The sequence below is a fragment of the Oncorhynchus keta genome, chromosome 34, assembly GCF_023373465.1.
Source record: "Oncorhynchus keta strain PuntledgeMale-10-30-2019 chromosome 34, Oket_V2, whole genome shotgun sequence".
Lineage (NCBI taxonomy): Eukaryota > Metazoa > Chordata > Actinopteri > Salmoniformes > Salmonidae > Oncorhynchus > Oncorhynchus keta.
Genome location: NC_068454.1, coordinates 18,624,958 through 18,649,520, shown reverse-complemented (window position 1 = coordinate 18,649,520; position 24,563 = coordinate 18,624,958). Strand labels below are relative to the sequence as shown.

Below are 24,563 nucleotides of genomic sequence, written 5' to 3'. Positions count from 1 at the left end.
AGTGACTATAAATAGATAACAACAGAGAGTAGCAGCAGCATTCTGGGGGATGGGGGGTAGGCAATGCAAATAGTCTGGGTAGCCATTTGATTAGCTGTTCAGGAGTCTTATGGATTGGAGGAAGAGGCTATGTAGGAGCCTTTTGGACCTAGACTTGTCGGTCCGGTGTCACTTGCCATGCAGTAGCAGAGGGTGGCTGGAGCCTTTGACAATTTGTAGGGCCTTCCTCTGACATCGCCTGGAATAGAGGTCCTGGATGGCAGTAAGCTTGGCCCCGGTGATGTACTGGGCCGTACACACTACCCTCTGTAGTGCTTTGAGGTCGGAGGCCGAACAACTGCCTTACCAGGCGGTGATGCAACCCGTCAGGATGCTCTCGATGGTGCTGCTGTAGAACCTTTTGAGGATTGGAGGACCCATGCCAAATCTTTTCAGTCTCCTAAGTGAGAATAGGTTTGTCGTGCCCTCTTCACGACTGTCATGGTGTGCTTGGACCTTGTTAGTTTGTTGGAGATGTGGATGCCAAGGAACTTGAAGCTCTCATCCTGCTCCACTACAGCCTCGTCGATAAGTGCTCGGTCCTCTTTTTCCTGTGGTCTACAATCATCTCCTTTGTCTTGCACCACACGGTCAGGTCTCTGATCTCCTCCCTATAGGCTGTCTCATCGTTGTCGGTGATCAGGCTGCTGATCACTGTTGTGTCATCAGCATACTTAATGATGGTATTGGAGTCGTGCCTGGCAGTGCAGTTATGAGTGAACAGGGAGTACAGGAGGGAGCTGAGCACGCACCCCTGAGGGGCTCCCGTGTTGAGGATCAGCGTGGCGGGTGTGTTGTTACCTACCCTTACCACGTCGGGCGGCCCGTCAAGAAGTCCATGATCCAGTTGCAGAGGGAGGTGTTTAGTCCCAGGGTCATTAGCTTAGTGATGAGCTATGAGGGCACTATGATGTTGAATGCTGAGCTGTAGTCATTGAATAGCATTCTCACACCGGTGTTCCTTTTGTCCAGGTGTGAAAGGGCAGTGTGGAGTGCAATAGAGATTGCATCATCTGTGGGTCTGTTGGTGCGGTATCTTAATGTTCTTAATGTAGTTGTTCAGCCACATAAGATATTACAGTTTTTAAGGTCCCGTTGGTAAGATATACGTGCTTTCAGCTCGTCCCATTTATTTTCCAGCGATTGAACATTAGCTAGCAGGACTGAAGGCAAGGACAGATTAGCCACTCGTCGCCTGACCTCACAAGGCACCCAGATATTTTCCCACTCAATCTCAGTTTCCTTCTCGAGCAAATCACAGAGATCTGGGCCTGGTTGGGTGTCTGTAGTTGTATATCCCTCCCGTCCGACTCATTGAAGAAGAACTCTTTGTCCAGTTTGAAGTGAGCAATGCAGTTATGATGTCCAGAAGCTCTTTTCAGTCATAAGAGACTGTAGCAGCATCATTATGTACAAACCAAGTTATGAACAACGCGAACAAACAAACAAAATAGCATGGTTGGTTGAGAGCCGATAAGACGGCAGCCCCCCTCCGGCGCCATCGTATTATGTCTATATACAGTGTTGTAAAGATGTAGAAATAGTTAAAGTACAAAAGGGAAAATAAATAAACATAAATATGGTGTCACGTCCTGACCTTAGTTCCTTTTTTATGTCTCTATTTTAGTTTGGTCAGGGCGCGAGTTGGGGTGGGCATTCTATGTGTTGTTCTATGGTTTTGTATTTCTGTGCTTGGCCTGGTATGGTTCCCAATCAGAGGCAGCTGTTTATCATTGTCTCTGATTGAGAACCATACTTAGGCAGCCTGTTTTCCCACTTTGATTTGTGGGTAGTTGTTTTCTGTTTTGAGTTGCTGCACCTTACAGGGCTGTTTAGTTTTCGTTTACTCTCTTTGTTATTTTGTTTAGTGTTTCTGTTCTAATAAATATAACATGAACACTTACCACGCTACGCATTGGTACGATCCATCCTATTCCTCATCAGAAGAGGAAGAAAACCGTTACATATGGGTTGTATTTACAATGGTGTTTGTTCTTCACTGGTTGCCCTTATCTTGTGTCTCTCTCTTGCTTCGTGTTTCTCTCTCAACTCTCTCTCTCCCCCAAAACATAGCTGTGAGTAGTCTACATGTGACAGTCCCTTGTCAGGAATGACCCCCGCATGCAGGCTCACACCGTAAATCCCTGTGATGTTCTAATAACACCTGTATGTCTAGGTTGGCTGATGTAACAAGCGCTGAATTATTTACATGGGGTTCGGCTGCAGAGCGAGCTGGAAGGAGATGTTTTTTTTCTTGAACTTGTTCTCTCTCTTTATATATATATTTTTTACTTTAATTTGTAAATTGTTCATCCCTTTGCAGTAGGCCTACAAACCTAATCACCATCTGCCCTCTCCATAGTAATGGAGTGATATTGTTTTAAATACATCTGTGTTTCTTTCCACTGTATTGTGGGGTATTCCAATAATATGTATTGGTACAGTAAGGGGATGCCCAAGCCTGTCCCACGCACCACTCAGTCCCATGTGACTGTTCAGTGTCACCTGCTGCCCATCAAAGTGAAACAATGGTGAATACATGTATTATTTGCCAGCCTGGTATCAACCATTTGGACATAGCGTGTACGTGGTGCGATTTTTAGCATGGAACTCCCATTCAGATGGTTCAGAAGTAATGTAATTTGAGACATGAAAGCAAACTGTAGCCTATAAGCAACACAGCCATGGGCCTAACCATTACTTTTCTTACATAACCATTCACAACCACTCCCTTTGATCATGTTACATTTTTTTTATTTTGGAAAAGTTGTATTATTACATTTCTTTAAAACAGCTCATATATATTTTTGTACATCATTTTATACACATAAAAACGTCATAAAAGCATAAAACACAGCATACAAATTTTACATTTAAATTGGTTTAAAAAGTACATGTTAAACCAATAGAAACAACCGTAAATAAAAGTAATTTTCTTTGTAAATACATCAAATCTGTAAAAGCCATTTAAAATGTGTACAGATGATTTAACAAAAGTAAAACATTTTTAAGACACGAAAACATCTAAAAAAATAATTTTGTTGAAAAGCTGTCTTCGGTCCTTTGTAACGTAACAGGGTGAGGAGTCCTTATCAAACTCGCCTCCTCCTGCTCCTCCTGAATCAATCACTGTCCCGTCCTTCGGGGCCCAGAGGATATCCCTCCCCTAGACGCATCGTCCGAGGCGCCGCAGCACTGTCTGGACGTGAACGCTGTGTTGTGGGGGACTCTGGGGGGTTGTGGGGGTTTGATCATGTTAATACTTCACTTCAACGGTTAGTTTTGAGTAACATTTGGTTGAGATGTCAACTGACGTGAATTCAACGTGTCACCATGTCATCAGATATATATGTATGTGTTGTTTAAATGACGCGGAAACAACGCTGATGTAACCACTTGTTGCCCACTGGGAGGCGACACAGGCAATTTCTATTTCCGTGGGTTTCTCGGCTGGGGAACTCAGTCAAAAAGAAACAAACTGTAGTGTGTTTGGTGAAACTGCATTGTCAAATACCCCCTGTGCTCCCATGTTCTCTATTTGCAAACAATATGTGCCCGCGAGTTGGCTACAGCTTCCGCGCTACCCACTAACGTTAATTACAGCGACACACACACTCCCTTCCTCAATATCTCACTCCCCCCTGCTCATGAAAACTTGTTGCAATTCTGAATGTACTTTTTCTCACTGACACCAGGGCAAATTTTGGGATAGGATTTAGGAGAGTTCTCATTTGTCATAAAAAGGATTATCAAAGAAGTCTTCGAATTGGATTCTTGGGAGTGTTTCACAATGGGTCGCAGTGGAGTTGGAGCTAAACTTCACTGGACAGTTTGTTTTACTTGGTGAGACGCCAGCGATGGAGCGAGGACAGCGGCGAGGCGCCGGGACACTCTACGCACCATACGGACATTATTACCGGGAAATTAGCTACTCGGTCAGGTTCGTCTGCATACGTTATCTTTCTGTTTCGTCTTCTCTCTGTTAATAAATGCATCCTTTATTATCGAGAGACGGAATCATAGACCATAACACCGAAACGAGTTGCTAATATGTGTGATTGTGCTATTGCAAAAATACCCACCCGATGTATCTATTTTTTAATCAAATAAAGTTTGAAGATGTGCGTTAGAAGCATAGCTTTTGAAATGGAACGTGATTTTAAATGAGATTTTCATGAAAACCTATATGATAAACCAGTGCAGGAAATATTCCATTCATTGAGTTGGTGGTAGACTTTTGAGATTGAAAATTAGGATTTGAACCCTGTACGTTTTTTAAAATTAAAGGCCCAGTGCAGTAAAAACGTGACATTTCTGTGTTTTATATATATTTCCACTCTATTCGGTTGGAATAATACTGTGAAATTCCAGTAATGCCTGTCCGAATAGATTCATTCATTTATATTCATTCAATTTTAAAAATGTATCAGCAAATTAAAATAGAACAAATATCCAGGGAATGATGGCCTTGTTAGTGAATTCTATAAATATTTTCAGGAGGATATTGTTGAATTTGTATTTAATGTTTTTAAGGAGGCAATTGATTTAGGGGTCCTGTCTGTTTTTATGACACAAGGATCATTTCTGTAATACCCAAACCAAACAAAGATCCTATGATAGAAAATTGGAGACCAATCACATTAATGAACAATGATGGAAAGCTACTTGCATCCATCTTTGCAGAAAGACTTCTTAAAAAGGTCTTGGCCAATTCATTGATGATACCCAGTCTGGTTTTATGATATGGAGACATATATGTAATAATATTCGACTAGTACAGGACTTCATAGACTACAATGGAAGATAGCTTTATTTTATTTGTAGACTTTTACAAGGCTTTTGATACAGTTGAACAGTATTTTCTTTTTGAGACTCTTCCGTTTTTGGGGTTTTGGTCAATATTTTCAAAGTGTAATTAAGACATTTTACAATAATAGTAACAGCTCTGTTAAATTATCCCATGGAACGTTGCATTAGACACGGAATTAAAGAAGGATGCCCAATTTCTCCTTTCTTATTTGTATTGTTTACACAAGTTATGGCACTTCATATAAATAAGGATTGTTTTATGGTTAATCAGATACAAGATAAAGAGATAAAATGTTCACAATTGTTTTTGAAAGATCATAATGAAGTCAGGAAAGCTATTGAGGGTATTACAGTTTCTCAGTCGCTTTGGTGCATTTTTCACATCATCACTAACATGTGCAAAATAATAAGTGCATTTCTCAGAACAATTTGTACAAACTGCAAAATACAATAGATATGTTTCTAAAGCTAGTCAGTCACTAAAAATCCTTAGTACATCTCTCAAAAGTAAATATTCATGCCAATGATAATAATAATAATAATAATATACAAGGTCGTCAAAATGTTTAGGCATGTTGTCAATGTAACTGTGTACTTTGACAGTATTACCTGATGTAAACTTAGGCTACAGTTTGGATGACAGTTACTGTATTGAAAATGCACAAGGCTGCACTTCTATGGCATATATCAATTTCAACATTACTATTTACATATTACTGTATGTGGGTTATTGATTGAAAGAGACTGGACAACCCAAGGGGCACAAAGGAAAAAAAAACTAAATTAGAAAGAAACACAGGAAACCACCTCTAAGGCACAACTTTGCCCGCAGCACTGTTGTGCTGTCTCTACACATCCAGACGTTCCTGTCTGTCAGCCCACATATTCTCATCCACATCACACCGGATATTTTCCCTTCCAATGCAACGTGGAAAGAATCTTTTGGAATGCCTTATCCATCCTCTGCAGGCGTCTACATGCTGCATCCATTGCAGCCAGCAGGGTCATCTGTGTGTGTGGCTGACGATCGTACACCTTCCACTTCCATGCTGAAAAGAACTCCTCAATTGGGTTAAGGAATGGTGAATAAGGTGGGAGGAATTCTATGAGTATCCTCGGGTGGGTCACAAACCATTGCCTTATGATGTTTGATCAATGGAAACTCACATTATCACAAATGACCACATACTTTGGCAAATCCTCTCTAAACAGACCCCTCTCATCATCAGGGATGAGAGTCTCTAAAAAGTTGAGTAGATGCTGGGTGTTGTATGGGGGGGATATGGGTTAGGACACCATGCTCCGAAATAGCAGCACACATGGTGATATTTCCTCCCCGTTGGCCTGGCAAATCCACAGTAGCTCTGTGACCGATGATATTCCGACCCCGCCTTCTGCATTTGGTCAGGTTGAAGCCAGCCTCATCCACGTATACAAAGTTGTGAGAGGGTTCACTTGATTCCAACTCCATTATACGCTATATCCCAGAACACACAGTTGAATTTGTTTTGGTAAGGAAGAGTGACATAAAATGTACATATATTGCATGTTCCTTCCACAGCAATGGAAATGTGCGCAGTTTATGCTTACTGTACTATGTATCACTATAAAATGTTGCTGTAAAGTAGTTACATAGATATATGTTTTACCTGTACATACTGGTACCGTAGCTCCTTAACTCTGTCCTCATTCCTTTGGAATGGTACACGGTACAGCTGTTTCATACTCATCTGGTTTCTATGCAGCACCCTGTCGATGGTTGAGATGCTAACCGTATGGATGTTTTCAAAGACATCGTTGTCTGCTATAATGGTCCTTTGTATTTCCCTGAGTCTCATGGCATTGTTTACTCGGACCATGGTGCAAATAGCCTCCTCCTGTTGAGGTGTGAAAAGGCATCCTCTGCCACTGGTTTGAGGTAATCTTGCAGTCCTATGTGGGGAAAAATGCAGTGATGCATCGCACACTTTCACATAGACAAAAACTATGCGAACACACATTTTACTGTAAAATATACAGGTGGGTGCATGTAAGGTGCAGTATGTATCTGTATAGAGTATATTTCTGTATGCTGTGAAATACAAGTGGACTACTGTAAGATGAAGCATTGTAGGAAGTATACAGTATACTGCTTATATACAGTAACAGTGCACTGTACATTGGTGGACATACCTGTTCTCTCTTCGAAACGTTTGAACTATTGAGGACACGGTTGATCTCCCAATATTTGGCGGCACCCTTGGACCCGCCTCAGCCATTGTAAGGCCATGATTGACAACATGGTCTACAATAGTGGCCCTTATGTCATCAGATATGTGCCTATGTCCTCTTCTGCCTCTTCCTCTGTTTTGCTTTCCACCACACATCCTTGATCCTCTTCTTCCTCCTCTTGGCTGTTGACCCTGTTTGTTTCCTGGTCCATCCATTATTGGAAAATTGCAACTTTGTGTTGTGGTCTGTCTATATATGCTTGCCAATTGATTCTTCATGAGATGCACATTTGACCAATTTAGACAACTTGTTGATTGTTGGTTGAACTAACACTTTTACATTCCTTCATGAGTGAGGGTCAATTTCACCTGCACGATTCCTCAATTCACGTTTTTGTACAAAAGGTCTAATAGAAATGTGTAAAACTATGCTTGACAGTTTATGACAAATAGTTAAACAATTTTGCATGTAATGGCTTATGCAAGGAACTAATGCCTAGATGTTTTGAGGGGTAAGACTATTCAACAGAGAACCATCTACTATATTTTGATCAACATGACATGAGCAATTGATAATGTGGAAAAAAGTTGACACTTGTACATTATCAATTGCAATTTGTTCAAAGGAATAAGAAATTGCTTTGATGATGTGCACAAGTGACTAGATGATTTGGAATTTGTACAAGTAGTATCAAGAATTGCACTTTTGATCTAAGAAATGCACCAAAGCGACTGAGAAAAACTGTAATGCCTTTTCACATGTGTTTTGTTTATCTCTGTATATTAGGAAATGTGACTTAAACTCAGTATGTAAAAGATGTGATCACATATCTTGCTATTAATGTATGCAAAGATCAGAAAGAAAGGGCCAATTTAAACGTCTCTCCTATTGTAGAGAAGATTGGAAAGAGATTTAACTCCTGGTTATTAAGAGATCTTCATCTGGACGTGTACTTTTGGCCGCCTTTCGTTCCAGTTCTCTGCTGCCTGTGACTGGAACGAATTGCAAAAATCGCTGAAGTTGGAGACTTTTATCTCCCTCACCAACTTCAAACATCTGCTATCTGAGCAGCTAACCGATCGCTACAGCTGTACATAGTCTATCGGTAAATAGCCCACCCATTTTCACCTACCTCATCCCCATACTGTTTTTATTTATTGACTTTTCTGCTCTTTTGCACACCAATATCTCTACCTGTACATGACCATCTGATCATTTATCACTCCAGTGTTAATCTGCAAAATTGTAATTATTCGCCTACCTCCTCATGCCTTTTGCACACATTGTATATAGACTCCCCTTTTTTTCTACTGTGTTATTGACTTGTTAATTGTTTACTCCATGTGTAACTCTGTGTTGTCTGTTCACACTGCTATGCTTTATCTTGGCCAGGTCGCAGTTGCAAATGAGAACTTGTTCTCAACTAGCCTACCTGGTTAAATAAAGGTGAAATAAAATAAAAATAAAATAAATACTTTTATCAATCTGAAGGTCCAGATGAGTTTATACCTCCCTTGCCTTGGATGTTCCTCTGTCAGTAACTAACATGGTTGATACCAAACCTCATTATTTAATAAAAGCGGTAATATGTAGCACCCAAAGTGAGGGAGGGTTGAATGCTCTGGATTTTAAAACCTCTAATATAATCTTTAAGATCAAATGGATAAAACACTATTTAAGAAATAAGGATTACATTTGGCATATAATCCCTAATTTAATATTCCAATAGTTTTGGGGTCTAGAATTCTTACTTAAATGCAACTTTGATGTGGGTAAAATCCCTATTAATCTTGCTAACTTTCATAAACAAGTACTTCTAACTTGGAACCTCATGTCCAAACATAATTTTTATCCACATAGATATACAATTTGGAATAATAAAGACATAAAATATAAAAACAAGTATTGTTTTCCAGAACTGGTTTGACAACAGCATTATCTCGGTTAAACAATGATTGAATAATGATGGACAACTATATGATTATCCAGAATTCAGGAGAACACACAATGTTACATTCTCTTCTGAGGAGTATCAAATTGTTGTTAGAGCTGTCCCTAAAGGTGCTATTCTTCTTTGAGGAGAATATAACAGTACTCCAAGTGCAACTGTTGAGGATTTTGTAGCCTCAATACAGCTAGAAGGAATTGACATTTTAAACTATAAATGTAATAACATGTATATAAGAAACTATGTCAAGATGTTACTATTCCCTCTGCTAGAGTATACTGGAATGCAGCCCTAGGACAAGTGAACTGGAACAACGTTTCGTTGTTGTCTGGTAAATATTGTATATCTAATAAGGTGAAAGAAGTATCATACAAACTCATTCATAGAATCGAACCTGTAAAGACCTTTATTATACACAGATTCTAAATAGCTTTTGATAATAAATGTGTATTTTGTGGTTGTGACCCAGAAACTCTTGACCATTTATTTTGGGATTGTTATGTCATAAGATTTTGGAGTGAGTTAAAATATTTTATCTTAAAAGAAACAACTATTAATGTTAATCTGAGAGACTCTGATATTCTGTTTTATTTTGAACCAAATGATATGGACTCTGATTTAGCTTTTATAAATACAAAAATGATACAATTATACAATTATCTGCTGCAAAGGATATGTTAATTAGAGTTACCAGCCTCAGAAATTTCAACCAAAACAAATCCTTCACAGAGTTCAAGTAAAAGACACATCTCAACATCAACTGTTCAGAGGAGACCTTCATGGTTAAATTGCTGCAAGGAAACCACTACTAAAGGACACCAATAATAAGAAGAAACTTGCTTTGGCCAAGAAACATGAGCAATGGACATTAGACTGGTGGAAATATGTCCTTTTGTCTGATGAGTCCAAATTTGAGATTTTTGGTTCACGCCCCCATGTCTTTGTGAGACGCAGAGTAGGTGAACAGATGATTTCCGAATGTGTGGTTCCCACCGTGAAGCATGGAGGAGGAGGTGTGATGGTGTGGGGTTGCTTTGCTGGTGACACTGTCAGTGATTTATTTATTCAAGGCACACTTAACCAGCATGGCTACCACAGGATTCTGCAGCGATATGCCACCCCATCTGGTTTGCGCTATATGGGACTATCTTTTGTTTTTCAACAGGACAATGACCCAAACACACCTCCAGGCTGTGTAAGGGCTATTTGACCAAAGAGAGTGATGGAGTGCTGCATCAGATGACCTGGCTTCCATAATCACTTGACCTCAACCCAATTGAGATGGTTTGGGATGAGTTGGACCGCAGAGTGAAGGAAAAGCAGCCAACAAGTGCTCATCATATGTGGGAACTCCTTCAATACTGTTTGAAAAGCATTCCTCATGAAGCTGATTGAGAGATTGCCATGAGTGTGCAAAGCTGTCATCAAGGCAAAGGTTGTCTACTTTGAAGGATCTCAAATATAATAATTATTTTCTTGGTTACTACATGATTCCATATGTGTTATTTCATAGTTTTAAAGTCTTCACTATTATTTTATAATGTAGAAAATAGTAAAATAAAGAAATACCCATGAATGAGTAGGTGTGTCCTAACTTTTGACTGGTACTGTACATATTATTCAATATTTTCATCCAAACTTCTCACAGGGTCTGCATAGCTGTCACGCCTGCTGCCGCTCTCCCTCTCAGGTGCTTGAGGGCGCCATGTTGCCTTTAATTACGCACACCTGTCACCATCATTACGCACTTCTGCGCTCATTGGACTCAGCTGGACTCCTTCACGTTTTAATTGCCTTCCCTATCTATCTGTTTCCTCTGTTTCATCCCCGTGTCAGCATTATTGTTGTTTCTGTTTCCCCTGTCCAGACGCTGTCTATATTCTGTTCCTGTCCGTGGTGATTAAATGTTCACTCCCTGTACCTGCTTCTCGTCTCCAGCGTCGATCCTTACAGAATGCTGACACCACTATACGAAGCATCAGGGAGGTTTTTGTTTTTTGTTTTGTTGGTGACGCTGGGTCCAGGTGCTGTGGCCAATGGAACCAGGGGTGTCTCAGTTGGCTCCTCGGGCTTCCACGCCTTAGCTGGCTAGAGAAGTTTCCTTGTCCCGGTTGGTTTGGCAGGCTCCCATCCCACGTCATAGCTCAGCTGGCTCGTCGGGCTCCTACGCCTCAGCCGGCTCATCAGGCTCCCATCCCACGTCATAGCTCAGCTGGCTCGTCGGGCTCCTACGCCTCAGCCGGCTCATCGGGCTCCCATCCCACATCATGCCTCAGCCGACCCATCAGGCTCTCACGCCTCAACAGGATCGTCAGGCTTTCATGCTTCAGCCGGATCTTCAGGCTCCCATGCCTCAGCCCGCTCGCCAGGCTCCCATGCCTTGGTCGGCCCGTCAGGCTCTCCCAGGGGGGATGCCGGGTGGCGCCCCTAGGGGGAGGAGGGGGTACTGTCACACCTGCTCTCGCTCTCCCTCTCAGGCTACCTTTCATTACACACACCTGTCACCATCATTACGCTCATCAGCGCTCATTGGACTCAGCTGGACTCCTTCACGTTTTAATTGCCTTCCCTATCTGTCTGTTTCCTCTGTTTCATCCCCGTGTCAGCATTATTGTCGTTTCTGTTTCCCCTGTCCAGACGCTGTCTATATTCTGTTCCTGTCCGTGGTGATTAAATGTTCACTCCCTGTACCTGCTTCTCGTCTCCAGCGTCGATCCTTACAACAGCCAGGCGCTAAAATAGAACTTGGTTCTAGTTTAGATACTTAACCAGTTGAAGCTAGGGGGGCGCTATTTCATTATTGTATAAAAAAAACGTGCCCGTTTTAAGCGCAATATTTTGTCACAAAAAGATGCTCGACTATGCATATAATTGCCAGCTTTGGAAAGAAAACACTCTGACGTTTTCAAAACTGCAAAGATATTATCTGTGGGTGCCCCAGAACTGATCTTACAGGCGAAACCAAGATGCAACCTCAAACAGGAAATGAGCAGGATTTTTGAGGCTCTGTTTTCCATTGTCTCCTTATATGGCTGTGAAAGCGCCACAAATTAGCCTGCCCTTTTTACCGTTTCTCCAAGTAGTTTGCAGCATTGTGACGTATTTGTAGGCATATCATTGGAAGATTGGCCATAAGAGACTACATTTACCAGGGGTCCGCCCAGTGTCCTTTGTTGAAATTGTTGCGTAATCTCCAAGCTGCTCGCATTCATCCATGTGATTGAGACAGAGAGGAGACTTCCAGGAATGATATATCATGAAGAGATATGTGAAAAACACCTTGAGGATTGATTCTAAACAACATTTACCATGTTTCAGTCGATATTATGGAGTTAATGTGGAAGAAAGTTTGGCATTTGGATGAATTAATTTTCGGTTTTTTTTGGTAGCCAAACATGACCCAGAAAACGGACCGATTTCTCCTGCACAACTAATCTTTCAGGAAAACTGAACATTTGCTATCTAGAGTCTCCTCATTGAAAACATCCGAAGTTCTTCAAAGGTAAATGATTAATTGAATGTTTTTGCTGGTTTTTGTGAAAATGTTGCCTGCTAACGCTAAATGCTAATGCTAAATGCTAACTGCTAATGCTAAATGCTAACGCTAAATGCTAACGCTAAATGCTAAATGCTAGTTTGCTATGGTTGAGAAGCATATTTTGAAAATCTGAGATGACAGTGTTGTTAACAAAAGGCTAAGCTTGAGAGCAAATAGATTAATTTAATTTAATTTGCGATTTTCATGAATAGTTAACGTTGCGTTATGGTAATGAGCTTGAGGCTGTATTCACGATCCCGGATCCGGGATGGCTCGACGCAAGAAGTTAACTTGCTGAAAGTCTGATCCTCCCTTCTACTCATTGATTTTTACAAGCATATACCCACGTGGGTGATTACAAGATGTGAGAGCTGAGCGAGGTTAAAGTTGGTTGCCAACCACCATAAAAAAATCCACAGAAGACAAGAAGAAGAAAGAAAGATGATTGAGGAGAGATTCATCAAGTTTATCATGTTTATCTCACAGGACAAATTAGCTAGCAACAGCAAGCTAGCTAAATGTCCAAGAATGCTTCATGTGTGTTTCGACCTGTCCCCAAATGAATATAGTTGGTTTTGGTATTTTAACCTGTGTGTCATGAACGCGTCTGGTTGTCACGCCCTGGTCGAGGTATTTTGTGTTTATCTTCATTTATTTGGTCAGGCCAGGGTGTGGCATGGTGTTTTTGTATGTGGTGTGTTGGTATTGGGTTTGTAGCTTAGTGGGGTGTTCTAGTTAAGTCTATGGCTGTCTGAAGTGGTTCTCAATCAGAGGCAGGTGTTTATCGTTGTCTCTGATTGGGAACCATATTTAGGCAGCCATATTCTTTGTGTGTTTCGTGGGTGATTGTCCTTAGTGTCCTTGTTCCTGTCTCTGTGTTAGTTTATACAAGTATAGGCTGTTTCGGTTTTCGTTACGTTCATTACGTTCTTTGTTTTGTAGTATTTGTATTGATTCGTGTTTTACGTTTGTTTATGAAACATGGATCGCAATCTACACGCTGCATTTTGGTCCGACTCTCCTTCACCACAAGAGAACCGTTACACTGGTGGGGATAAACAAAATCTAAATGCGCACAATGGCAGATTGATGCGCGGAGACGGTTCGATCAGCATGTAAGAGCTGTTTGAAAAGACTGCCTGTAATTTCAGCCTGTTTTGGTGACATCACCAGGCAGTAAATTAGTTAATAAACCAATAAGAGAGTTCCAAACCTCTCTGCCAATAACAGCTATTTTTCATTTTTCCCCTCCCAACTCAGACCACTCCCAGAGAGTTCTGCCAACATTTTTGCTTGTGAAATTGCTCATTATTAAGAAGCCATTTTTGTTTATTTTTTACCATTTTATCACAGTAAGGTTATCCAGAAATGATTTTATATTCAGATTTTTAAAAAGGCTGCATTGAACATTTAATTGTTTTAATTTGAGATTTTAATATTTTTCACTCATTTTATTTTCTCAAATATGTTTTATCAGAGGATTATAAGACAAAGCAGACTGTTTGAAAAATGCTTAAGCTGTTTAAAGTAAAACACATTCTGGAATTTATTTAATGTTTATGAGTATGGGAGACCAGGGATGAAGTTAACACTTTCAACATCTACAAGCAGAGACAAGCTAGACTAACTCTGCACCAGCTATGATCTAAGCCCACATCATGTAGAGAAGGTGCTAAACCAAAGTAGGATGATTTTATTAGCAAAAATGTGTTTTTGAAGAGGGAAAGCAGAAAACCCTAACAAAAATAATCAAATCTATACATTTTCTCCCCGTTGGCTTTAAGCAAGGGCAAGCAATGCCAATAACTGCATTCTTACACTTGATCATCTTTAGAATAAATTGCTAAATGGATTACAGCGTGAGGTGGAATGTTTCAATAGTGCCCCTCAGAACACTGGTCACGCTTTGTCCAGCGGTGCTGACCGCATGCAGTTCACCCGCTGCTCCCGCGACACCCTTCTTAAATGGAGAGAGGGGATTGGGTCAGGCAAACTGACAGGGACGATACATGGATGAAACATAATTTCTCTATTTAAAGGGTGGACAATAGTAGAAACATAGCCACCTATCACTGACAGTCCTACTGGCCATTGATCTCTGACTCTACATCATCTAACAGGTGCACATAATGGATGTAGCCGAGTGAGGTGACTAGTGAAAGTTGTCACGAGGCTAACTATAAGCTCTTACAGTAAAGTTGTCTTCTCCGCCCGAGACCAGGACAAATGTAGACAGAGACACGCCTTATAACCATTATGCAGTGTACTGTCAAAACATGTCCGTCACCTTGCAGCCGGGGCTGGAATCGGCTTTCATGTGCGTTGCTCATGCTGAACTCCGTGTTAGGTGTTAACTGACCTTTGTTGACCTCGTCAAGGTGGCATACTTTTCAACGTGTTGAAACTGATGGAGAGGATTTTGAAAAACCGGTGGAAAGCCTCTTTGGCCCGGTTGTGTCTGCAGGAATGTCCAACGCTGTGATCTAAACTGGGAAAATTATGAAAGAATATGAGGAAGGAAACTACAGGCAATTTCCAGACCCCCAGAAAAGAAACGGAAGAAGTCATTATTCATTGGACAAGACAACTACAATTCATGTCATCTTAATCGGCCTAATTACGACTTATACCATATGCTCTCTGATATAAGGCATGGTTGTTTGTATGCTTACAGGCTTTGGTGGCATTATAGTAACTTGTGTCTTTTAACTGGCAGTTGTTGAGGGTTGTTGGCCAGAGAGGAAGCATGTACATTCGGATGATCCTTGTTTTAGTCGATAACTTACTTAGCCACTGAAATTGAAAAACGATCCTGGCACTAGACCTCTGATTATAGATCCAATGCAGGCACTTTTAAAAAATCTCAATATCAAATAATTTCTGAGTAAAAATGAAGTTCCTTATTGTGATTGTTTAGAATTAAAATGGTCATAAATGAACAAAAATAGCTTCTTAGCAAAGAGCAATTTCTCAATCAAGAATTTTGCTAGTACTGTCTGGGAGTGGTCTGAGTGGGGAGAACTGAAAAGTAGCTGTTATTGGATTTGGAACTCTCTTTCGTATTGGTCTAGTAACCCCTATACTCGTGGGAATTGGCCTATATGGATCGGGATAAATTGAAATGTTTCTTACAGAAGAAATATGGAAAGCATACAGTACGCATAACCATGGAAGCAATTGAAGGGAACAGTTTGGAGATTATGGGATTTTTTTAAAACTAAAGGTGAGAACACAACAGTTCACCTGACACACGACTGAATCCAAACGTTACACTGTTACTTTTATGTGCATTTTACATTTACTCTACTTTTTGCCACATTTGTTGATAATGAAATGTGAAAATACTCTGGATACATTCAGTAACATGATAAGAATATTCCTGGAGAATGTGGGGTAGGTGCAACATAAGACATGATAAGAATATTCCTGGAGAATGTGGGGTAGGTGCAACATAAGACATGATAAGAATATTCCTGGAGAATGTGGGGTAGGTGCAACATAAGACATTATAAGAATATTCCTGGAGAATGTGGGGTAGGTACAACATAAGACATGATAAGAATATTCCTGGAGAATGTGGGGTAGGTGCAACATAAGACATGATAAGAATATTCCTGGAGAATGTGGGGTAGGTGCAACATAAGACATGATAAGAATATTCCTGGAGAATGTGGGGTAGGTGCAACATAAGACATGATAAGAATATTCCTGGAGAATGTGGGGTAGGTGCAACATAAGACATGATAAGAATATTCCTGGAGAATGTGGGGTAGGTGCAACATAAGACATGATAAGAATATTCCTGGAGAATGTGGGGTAGGTACAACATAAGACATGATAAGAATATTCCTGGAGAATGTGGGGTAGGTACAACATAAGACATGATAAGAATATTCCTGGAGAATGTGGGGTAGGTACAACATAAGACAAACAAATAACAAGGGTTTGAGTAAGAGGCCTAGTTTCATGCTTTTAATGTCACATGCACAAAGTACAGTGAAATGCCTTTCTTGTAAACTGAAAACCCAACCATGCAGTAATCAATAACAATGTAATACTAAAAATAACAAGGTAGAACAAAAACACGAGAAATAAAACTAAGAAGAACATGATAAAGTAAGTAAGCATACTATATACAGGGTCAGTCAGTTTCAGTATTTACAATGGTCAGGAATACTGGAGTGGTAGAGGTAGATATGTATAGGGGAAAGGTTACTAGGCATCAGGATATATAATAAACACAGTAGCAGCAGCGTATATGATGATTGTATGTGAGTGGGCATATAAATGTATGTGTATATTATGTGTGTAAGGAAATGATGTGAGTGAGTGTTTGTGTGTGTGTGTTGGAGTGTCAGTGTGCTTGAGTGTGTACAGCCCTCTGAGTGTGCATAGAGACCGTGCAAACATGTATTACAAGGGTCAACTCAGATAGTCTTGTGTAGCCATTTTGTTATCTATTTCGCAGTCTTATGGCTTTGGGGTAGAAGCTGTTCATGAGCCTGTTGGTGTCAGACTTGATGCACCGGTACCGCTTTCCATGCAGAACGAGAGGGAACAGTCTATGTCTTGGGTGGATGGAGTCTTTAATGATTTTTCTGGGCCGTCCTTTCACACCGCCTGATATACTGGGCTGCTTGCACCACCCTCTGTAGCGCCATGCGATAGAGGGCGGTGCTATTGCCATACCAAGCAGTGATGCAGCCAGTCAAGATGCTCTCATTGGTACGGCTGTAGAACGTTTTGAGGATTTCAGGGCCCATGTCAAATCTTCTCAACCTCCTGAGGGGGAAGAGGTGCAGTTGCACTTTCTTCGTGACTGTTGATGTGTGTGGACCATTTGAAGTCCATTGTGATTTGGACACCGAGGAACTTGAAGCTCTCGACCCGCTCTACTGCAACACCGTTGATGTGGATAGGGGACGGGCCCGCCCCCCCATTTCCTGTAGTCCACGAACAGCTACTTGGTCTCACTGACATTGAGGGAGAGGTTGTTGTTCCAGCACCACACTGCCGTCCTCCCTGTAGGCTGTCTCATAGTCGCCAGTGTTCAGGCCTACCTCCGTCGTGTCATCAGAGAACTTGATGATGGTGTTGGAGTCGTGCGTGGCCATGCAGTCGTTGGTGAACAGGGAGTACAGGAGGGGACTAAGCACACCAGTCCAATGGGTCAGTGGCGGCCCTCACACCCAGCATGATGTTGTTATTGTCGAAGCCTGCATAAAATGCATTGAGTTTCATCTGGTAGAGAGGCGTTGTTGGGCAGATCATGTCTGGGTTTTCCTTTGTAATCCGTAATGGACTGTAGCCCCTGCCACATGCGGCGGTGGTTTGCTCCTACAGACAGTGAGTCACGTGGCCGTGACACGTAACTCACTGTCTGCTCAGTTGGCTCGTCGGGCTCCCACGCCTCAGCCGGTTCGTCAGGCTCCCACGCCTCAGCCGGTTCGTCAGGCTCCCACGCCTCAGCTGGTTCGTCAGGCTCCCATGCCTCAGCTGGTTAGCCAGGCTCCCATGCCTCAGCTGGTTAGCCAGGCTCCCATGCCTCAGCTGGTTAGCCAGGCTCCCATGCTTCAGCTGGTTAGCCAGGCTCCCATGCCTCAGCTAGCTGGTCCTGCGCCCATGCCTCAGCTAGCTGGTCCTGCGCCCATGCCTCGGCCGGCACGTCAGGCTTGCCCAGGTGGTATGCCAGGTGGCGCCCCTAGAGGGTGTGGTACTACCACGCCTGCTCCCGCTCCCCCTCCCCCTCTCTGGCACTCGAGGGTGCCAGGCTGCCCTTCATTACGCACACCTGTCATCGTCATTACGCACAGCTGCTTAATATTGCTCTCACCGGGACTCGATTACTTTGTAAATTACCCTTCTTTATCTGTCTGTTCCTCAGTTGGTTCCCCCGTGTCAGCATTATTTTCGTATTGTCGTTATATTCCCCGTCCAGACGCTGTTCTTGTTTTGGTTTGATGTCCGTTTTCCCAGTAAATGTTCACTCCCTGTACTTACTTCTTGTCTCCAGCGTCGATCCTTACAGCTTGGTGTATAAAAAGGCATTATTACTCTTCGACTGAACATTAGAATAGGCAAAACGAGTGACCTACTCGGCTTTGCGCATGGTATGATCATCGGTGCCAGGCGCGCCAGTTCCATTATCTCAGAAACAGCCAGCCTCCTGGGCTTTTCACGCACAACAGTCTCTAGGATTTACCAAAATTGGTGCCAAAAACAAAAAACATCCAGTCAGCGGCAGTCCTGTGGGTGAAAACAACTCGTTGATGAGAAGGGCAAGAATGGTACAAGCTAACAGGCGGCCACAAACAGGCATATAACAGCGCAGTACAACAGCGGTGTGCAGAACAGCATCTCGGAAAGCACAATTCGTCAGTCCTTGCCACAAATGGGCTATTGCAGCAGACGACCACACCGGGTTCCACTCCTATCAGCTAAAAACAAGAAGAAGTGGCTCCAGTGGGCACAGGATCACCAACACTGGACAACTGAGGAGTGGAAAAACATTGCCTGGTCTGACAAATCACTTTTCCTGTTGCGTCATGCTGATAGCAGGCAGAATTTGGCATAAGCAGCATGAGTCAATGATCCCATCCTGCCTGGTGTCAACGGTACAGGCTGGTGGCGGTGGTGTAATGGTGTGGGGAATGCTTTCCTGTCACACGTTAGGTCCCTTGATACCAATTGAGCAACATTTGAACGATACAGCATCTCTAAACATTGTTGCTGACCAGGTGCATCCCTTCAAGTCTACAAGGGGATCTGACCCGGTACTAGATGGGTGTACCTAAAACAACGGGCCACTGAGTGTATATAAAACACAGGAAAATCTCATTTTTTGACTGCACTAGACCTGTGAGTAAAACAATGTAAGTCACACAGCACAGTGAGAGTAGCCTACCCTGTTATCAGCCTGCGACTCTATCGATACTGAGAGACAGTCACAGCCCTGGGGATGTCTTAGTCAGCACACAAACAGTGACACATAAAGCGCACACACACACACAATTGTCAGTTAGGACACACATAAAGACATGAATCTAGACCCAGTTACACACACACACACACACACACACACACACACACACACACACACACACACACACACACACACACACACACACACACACACACACACACACACACACACACACACACACACACTCTCCCGCATATATGCACATACACACAACTATAAACTATAAACATAAAGATAGATGTACACAAACGACACATGGCCCATGAGTCAGTGAGGTTGTTAAAGGGGTACTGTAGAAGACACATTGTATGACGTCATGTTCCATTGTACATAATTATATCAGCGACATGACGGTGTAACCTCATAAAACATGGTCCTATGGTTCTTCTAGCTGCTGCTTGTTCTGGTTTATGGATGTATCTGTTGTTTATTTGTCAAGGACCAGACCACTCACTTATATGCGGGACCACTGTCTGCATTGCAAGTTACCTGTCAAGCTCAATAACATCTGTGGTGTTTCGGTAAGTCACATAGAACAGGATGATATTACAATGAAACTAGTGCACAATAAATACACTCGCACATACATCTAACTGTGGTCATATATTATGTCATTCAGCTCTGTGTTGTTTTGTGGAGACTGAGGACAAGCAGAAGCATGCAATCTTCCTCTCCAATTGGCCAAATCCTGTGCTCTTAGTGGGGTTTGGTCAGACCTCGCTGTGGCCTTCTAAGCATTGCCTTTCCCAGGAGCTTTCCTGAAGTTTCTGTGGTAATTGTCTGTCCAATCTACCCTTATTCACAAAGCTGTGTAATTTTTACTGTCACATTAATTTAACATTTACATCTGAGTCATTTAGTAGACACTCTTATCCAGAGCGACTTACAGGAGCAATTAGGGTTAAGTGCCTTGCTCAAGGGGCAGAGGCAGATTTTTAATCTAGTCGGCTCAGGGATTCAACCAGCGACCTTTCAGTTACTGGCCCAATGCCCTTAACCGCTAGGCTACCTTCCGCACACTCCATTCTGCCTACCTACCACTCATTCCTATATGAATCTAGTGTTTCAAAGTTCACTGTCAGTGTGTTTCCCCTTAGACTACACGACACTTCCTATGAGCAGTGTGACTGGCCGCTGCTAACACCATCCCTGTCCTGTTAGATTGGGACCTTTATAATGGCTCCATTCCTGTCCTGTTAGATTGGAACCTTTGTAATGGCTCCATCCCTGTCCTGTTAGATTGGGACCTTTGTAATGGGTCCATTCCTGTCCTGTTAGATTGGGACCTTTGTAATGGCTCCATTCCTGTCCTGTTAGATTGGGACCTTTGTAATGGCTCCATTCCTGTCCTGTTAGATTGGGACCTTTGTAATGGGTCCATTCCTGTCCTGTTAGATTGGGACCTTTGTAATGGCTCCATTCCTGTCCTGTTAGATTGGGACCTTTGTAATGGCTCCATTCCTGTCCTGTTAGATTGGAACCTTTGTAATGGCTCCATTCCTGTCCTGTTAGATTGGGACCTTTGTAATGGCTCCATTCCTGTCCTGTTATATTGGGACCTTTATAATGGCTCCATTCCTGTCCTGTTAGATTGGGACCTTTGTAATGGCTCCATTCCTGTCCTGTTAGATTGGAACCTTTGTAATGGCTCCATTCCTGTCCTGTTAGATTGGAACCTTTGTAATGGCTCCATTCCTGTCCTGTTAGATTGGGACCTTTGTAATGGCTCCATTCCTGTCCTGTTAGATTGGAACCTTTGTAATGGCTCCATTCCTGTCCTGTTAGATTGGGACCTTTATAATGGCTCCATTCCTGTCCTGTTAGATTGGGACCTTTATAATGGCTCCATTCCTGTCCTGTTAGATTGGAACCTTTGTAATGGCTCCATTCCTGTCCTGTTAGATTGGGACCTTTATAATGGCTCCATTTCTGTCCTGTTAGATTGGGACCTTTGTAATGGCTCCATTCCTGTCCTGTTAGATTGGGACCTTTGTAATGGCTCCATTCCTGTCCTGTTAGATTGGAACCTTTGTAATGGCTCCATTCCTGTCCTGTTAGATTGGGACCTTTATAATGGCTCCATTCCTGTCCTGTTAGATTGGGACCTTTATAATGGCTCCATTCCTGTCCTGTTAGATTGGAACCTTTGTAATGGCTCCATTCCTGTCCTGTTAGATTGGGACCTTTATAATGGCTCCATTTCTGTCCTGTTAGATTGGGACCTTTGTAATGGCTCCATTCCTGTCCTGTTAGATTGGGACCTTTGTAATGGCTCCATTCCTGTCCTGTTAGATTGGGACCTTTGTAATGGCTCCATTCCTGTCCTGTTAGATTGGAACCTTTGTAATGGCTCCATTCCTGTCCTGTTAGATTGGGACCTTTATAATGGCTCCATTCCTGTCCTGTTAGATTGGGACCTTTATAATGGCTCCATTCCTGTCCTGTTAGATTGGGACCTTTGTAATGGCTCCATTCCTGTCCTGTTAGATTGGGACCTTTATAATGGCTCCATTCCTGTCCTGTTAGATTGTTGACCTTTGTATTGGCTCCATTCCTGTCCTGTTAGATTGTTGACCTTTGTATTGGCTCCATTCCTGTCCTGTTAGATTGGGACCGTTGTAATGGCTCCACCCTGTGGTGAGCATTGAGCAGTGTGCTGAGTTAATTTATTTATGTATTTATTTAACCTTTATTTAACGAGGCAAGTCAGTTAAGACAAATTTCTTATTTACTATGACGGCTTACCAAAAGGCTAAAGGTCTCCTGCAGGGAAGTGGGCTGGGATTAAACATATAAATAAACAAAATAAAATAAATCTTAATCAAAATAAATAGTAGTAGGAGACTTGGGTATAGTTTTTTAAATCTAGCATTACTTCTGCACTCTTGTGTTTTGTGAAACTCAATATTTCTACCCTGGTGGGAGACTGGGAAGAGAGAATAGGAGTTTGTGTGTTATTAAACACATGTAAGAATGTGATTGTGTCTCTCCTCTCAGTTTACCTGTGTCTGTATGTAGTATTGTAGTGTGTTGAAACAGTTAATGACAGCTGTGTGTTGTTCTTCAGGATGTGTGTGTGAGGGCTGACAGACTGGGTCCAGCCATGGAATCAGAGCAGAACTGCAGCTCTTACTGTGACTCCAGACTCTGCCTCATCCACCCTGGAGTCAATACACAAAAGGGCCTGGAGATACTGCAGAGACTATGTACCCTGAGCACGGTAAACACACGCACATGCACACACACACAAACACTTGCTTTTGTATTGACCTCTGTGCCCATTGCCCAAAGTGTCCGCCCACTGGGCACACAGTGGTTGGATCAACGTTGTTTCCACGTTGTTTCAATAAAATGACATTGTGCCTACGTGGAATAGACGTTGAATTGACATCCGTGCCCAGTGGGAGGGCCAGGTGTAAGGTTGGTGTTACACCCTTCTAAATGATCTCTTTTCAATTTAATGAGCTAAACTAATAACATATCATGTGAACATTGTGATATTTTTCTGGAATAATTGTATTACAACAGTGAAAAAGTATGTATGTAGAGAGTTCACCCATATAGAAAGTTATCTGCTGGAAGCTCAATGTATTTCAATGTGTCAGGAGGAGCCTGGTGCTGAAATGAAACTGAACAGCAGAGATGAATGTTGAGTACCCCAACACACTTTCTCCTTATACATTTCTTTGAGCACTTGCACTAAGTCACCTGCACGTGGAGTCCTCAGGATTCAAGAGAAAAAAAAGATCCGCCAACAACACCCATCATCTCAGGTAAGAACCCACTGGGCACTGACTTCAATTCAACGTCTCTTCCACGTTGGTTCAACCTAACCAGTGTGTGCCCATTGGGAAGAGAAAGAACAAATCTTCTCATTTTCTTATGTATCATAGCTTCTCTTGTTTGCTCTTTGTTTAAAATTCCAGCTTTATTTTTAATTTAATAAATTAAATAAGTGAGAAGGAAATACATACAGTAAGTGTACTTATTTTGTAAATGGCAAAATAACACAGATTGCTGACTCGCTCAGGAAAATTGATTTCACTTTCTGTTTATTGGCAGGCATGGCATCATTTAGCACTGTACTGTCTGAAGATCAGTTCCATTCTGTCTGTCGGAATGTTTTCAAGAATCCAGTCACAACCCCATGCGATCACAACTTCTGCGTGGCTTGTATCAACGAATACTGGAGAACCAATGTCATGTGCCAGTGTCCACTGTGTAAGCACACATTCCCCAAAAGACCTGAGCCAAAGGTCAATACTTTCATTTCTGAACTGGTTGATCGCTTCTGGGCACGAGGTCAAGGGAATGACACCAACCACTTGGAGCAAGCGGCAGCCAAAACTGGAGCTGGAGAACTGAACTGCGACTTCTGCATTGGAGGGAAGGTCAAGGCCATGAAGCCTTGTCTAAATTGTCAGGCTTCACACTGTGAGACTCACCTGGAGACTCATAAGAATGTCCCAGCTGTAAAGAAACACAAGCTGATCAACCCTGTGGGAATCTTGAAGAACGATTCTGTAAGAGGCATGATAGACCTCTGGAGCAGTTTTGTAAGACTGACCAGATATATGTGTGTCAGTTTTGCACAGAGACTTGACCACAATCCCACAACATCGTCTCTCTAGTGGACAAAAGCAGGGACATGAAAAGCTCAGCTGGAAAATATGGACGTTGATGTGCAGAAAGTTAAGGAGATTAAAGGAACAACACAGTCCAACAAAATAAATGCAGAGGAAGAGATAAAGGAAAGCTTGCAGATCTTTACAGAATGAATGCGTTCTATTGAGAGTAGCCAGGCTGAGCTTATTGGGGCGGTTGAGGAGAAGCAGAAAGCAGAGGAGAGCCAGGCTGAGCTTATTGGGGCGGTTGAGGAGAAGCAGAAAGCAGAGGAGAGCCAGGCTGAGCTTATTGGGGCGGTTGAGGAGAAGCAGAAAGCAGAGGAGAGGCAGGCTGAGTATCGGGGGCGGTTGAGGAGAAGCAGAAAGCAGAGGAGAGCCAGGCTGAGCTTATTGGGGCGGTTGAGGAGAAGC

The 24,563-nt window shown here is 42.3% G+C and overlaps 1 protein-coding gene across 1 annotated transcript in view; it reads left to right on the top strand.

Annotated features, from left to right (window-relative positions):
• The first annotated feature begins 3,426 nt into the window (after positions 1 to 3,426).
• The window catches only part of LOC118373966 (probable G-protein coupled receptor 156), a 45,601-nt gene continuing 24,464 nt past the window's right edge, over positions 3,427 to 24,563 (top strand). The window contains exons 1-2 of the mRNA XM_035760299.2: positions 3,427 to 3,979; positions 22,595 to 22,747. Of these exons, the coding sequence (XP_035616192.1) occupies positions 22,631 to 22,747 (117 nt within the window). The 5' untranslated portion in view covers positions 3,427 to 3,979; positions 22,595 to 22,630. The remainder of the gene's footprint in view (positions 3,980 to 22,594; positions 22,748 to 24,563) is intronic.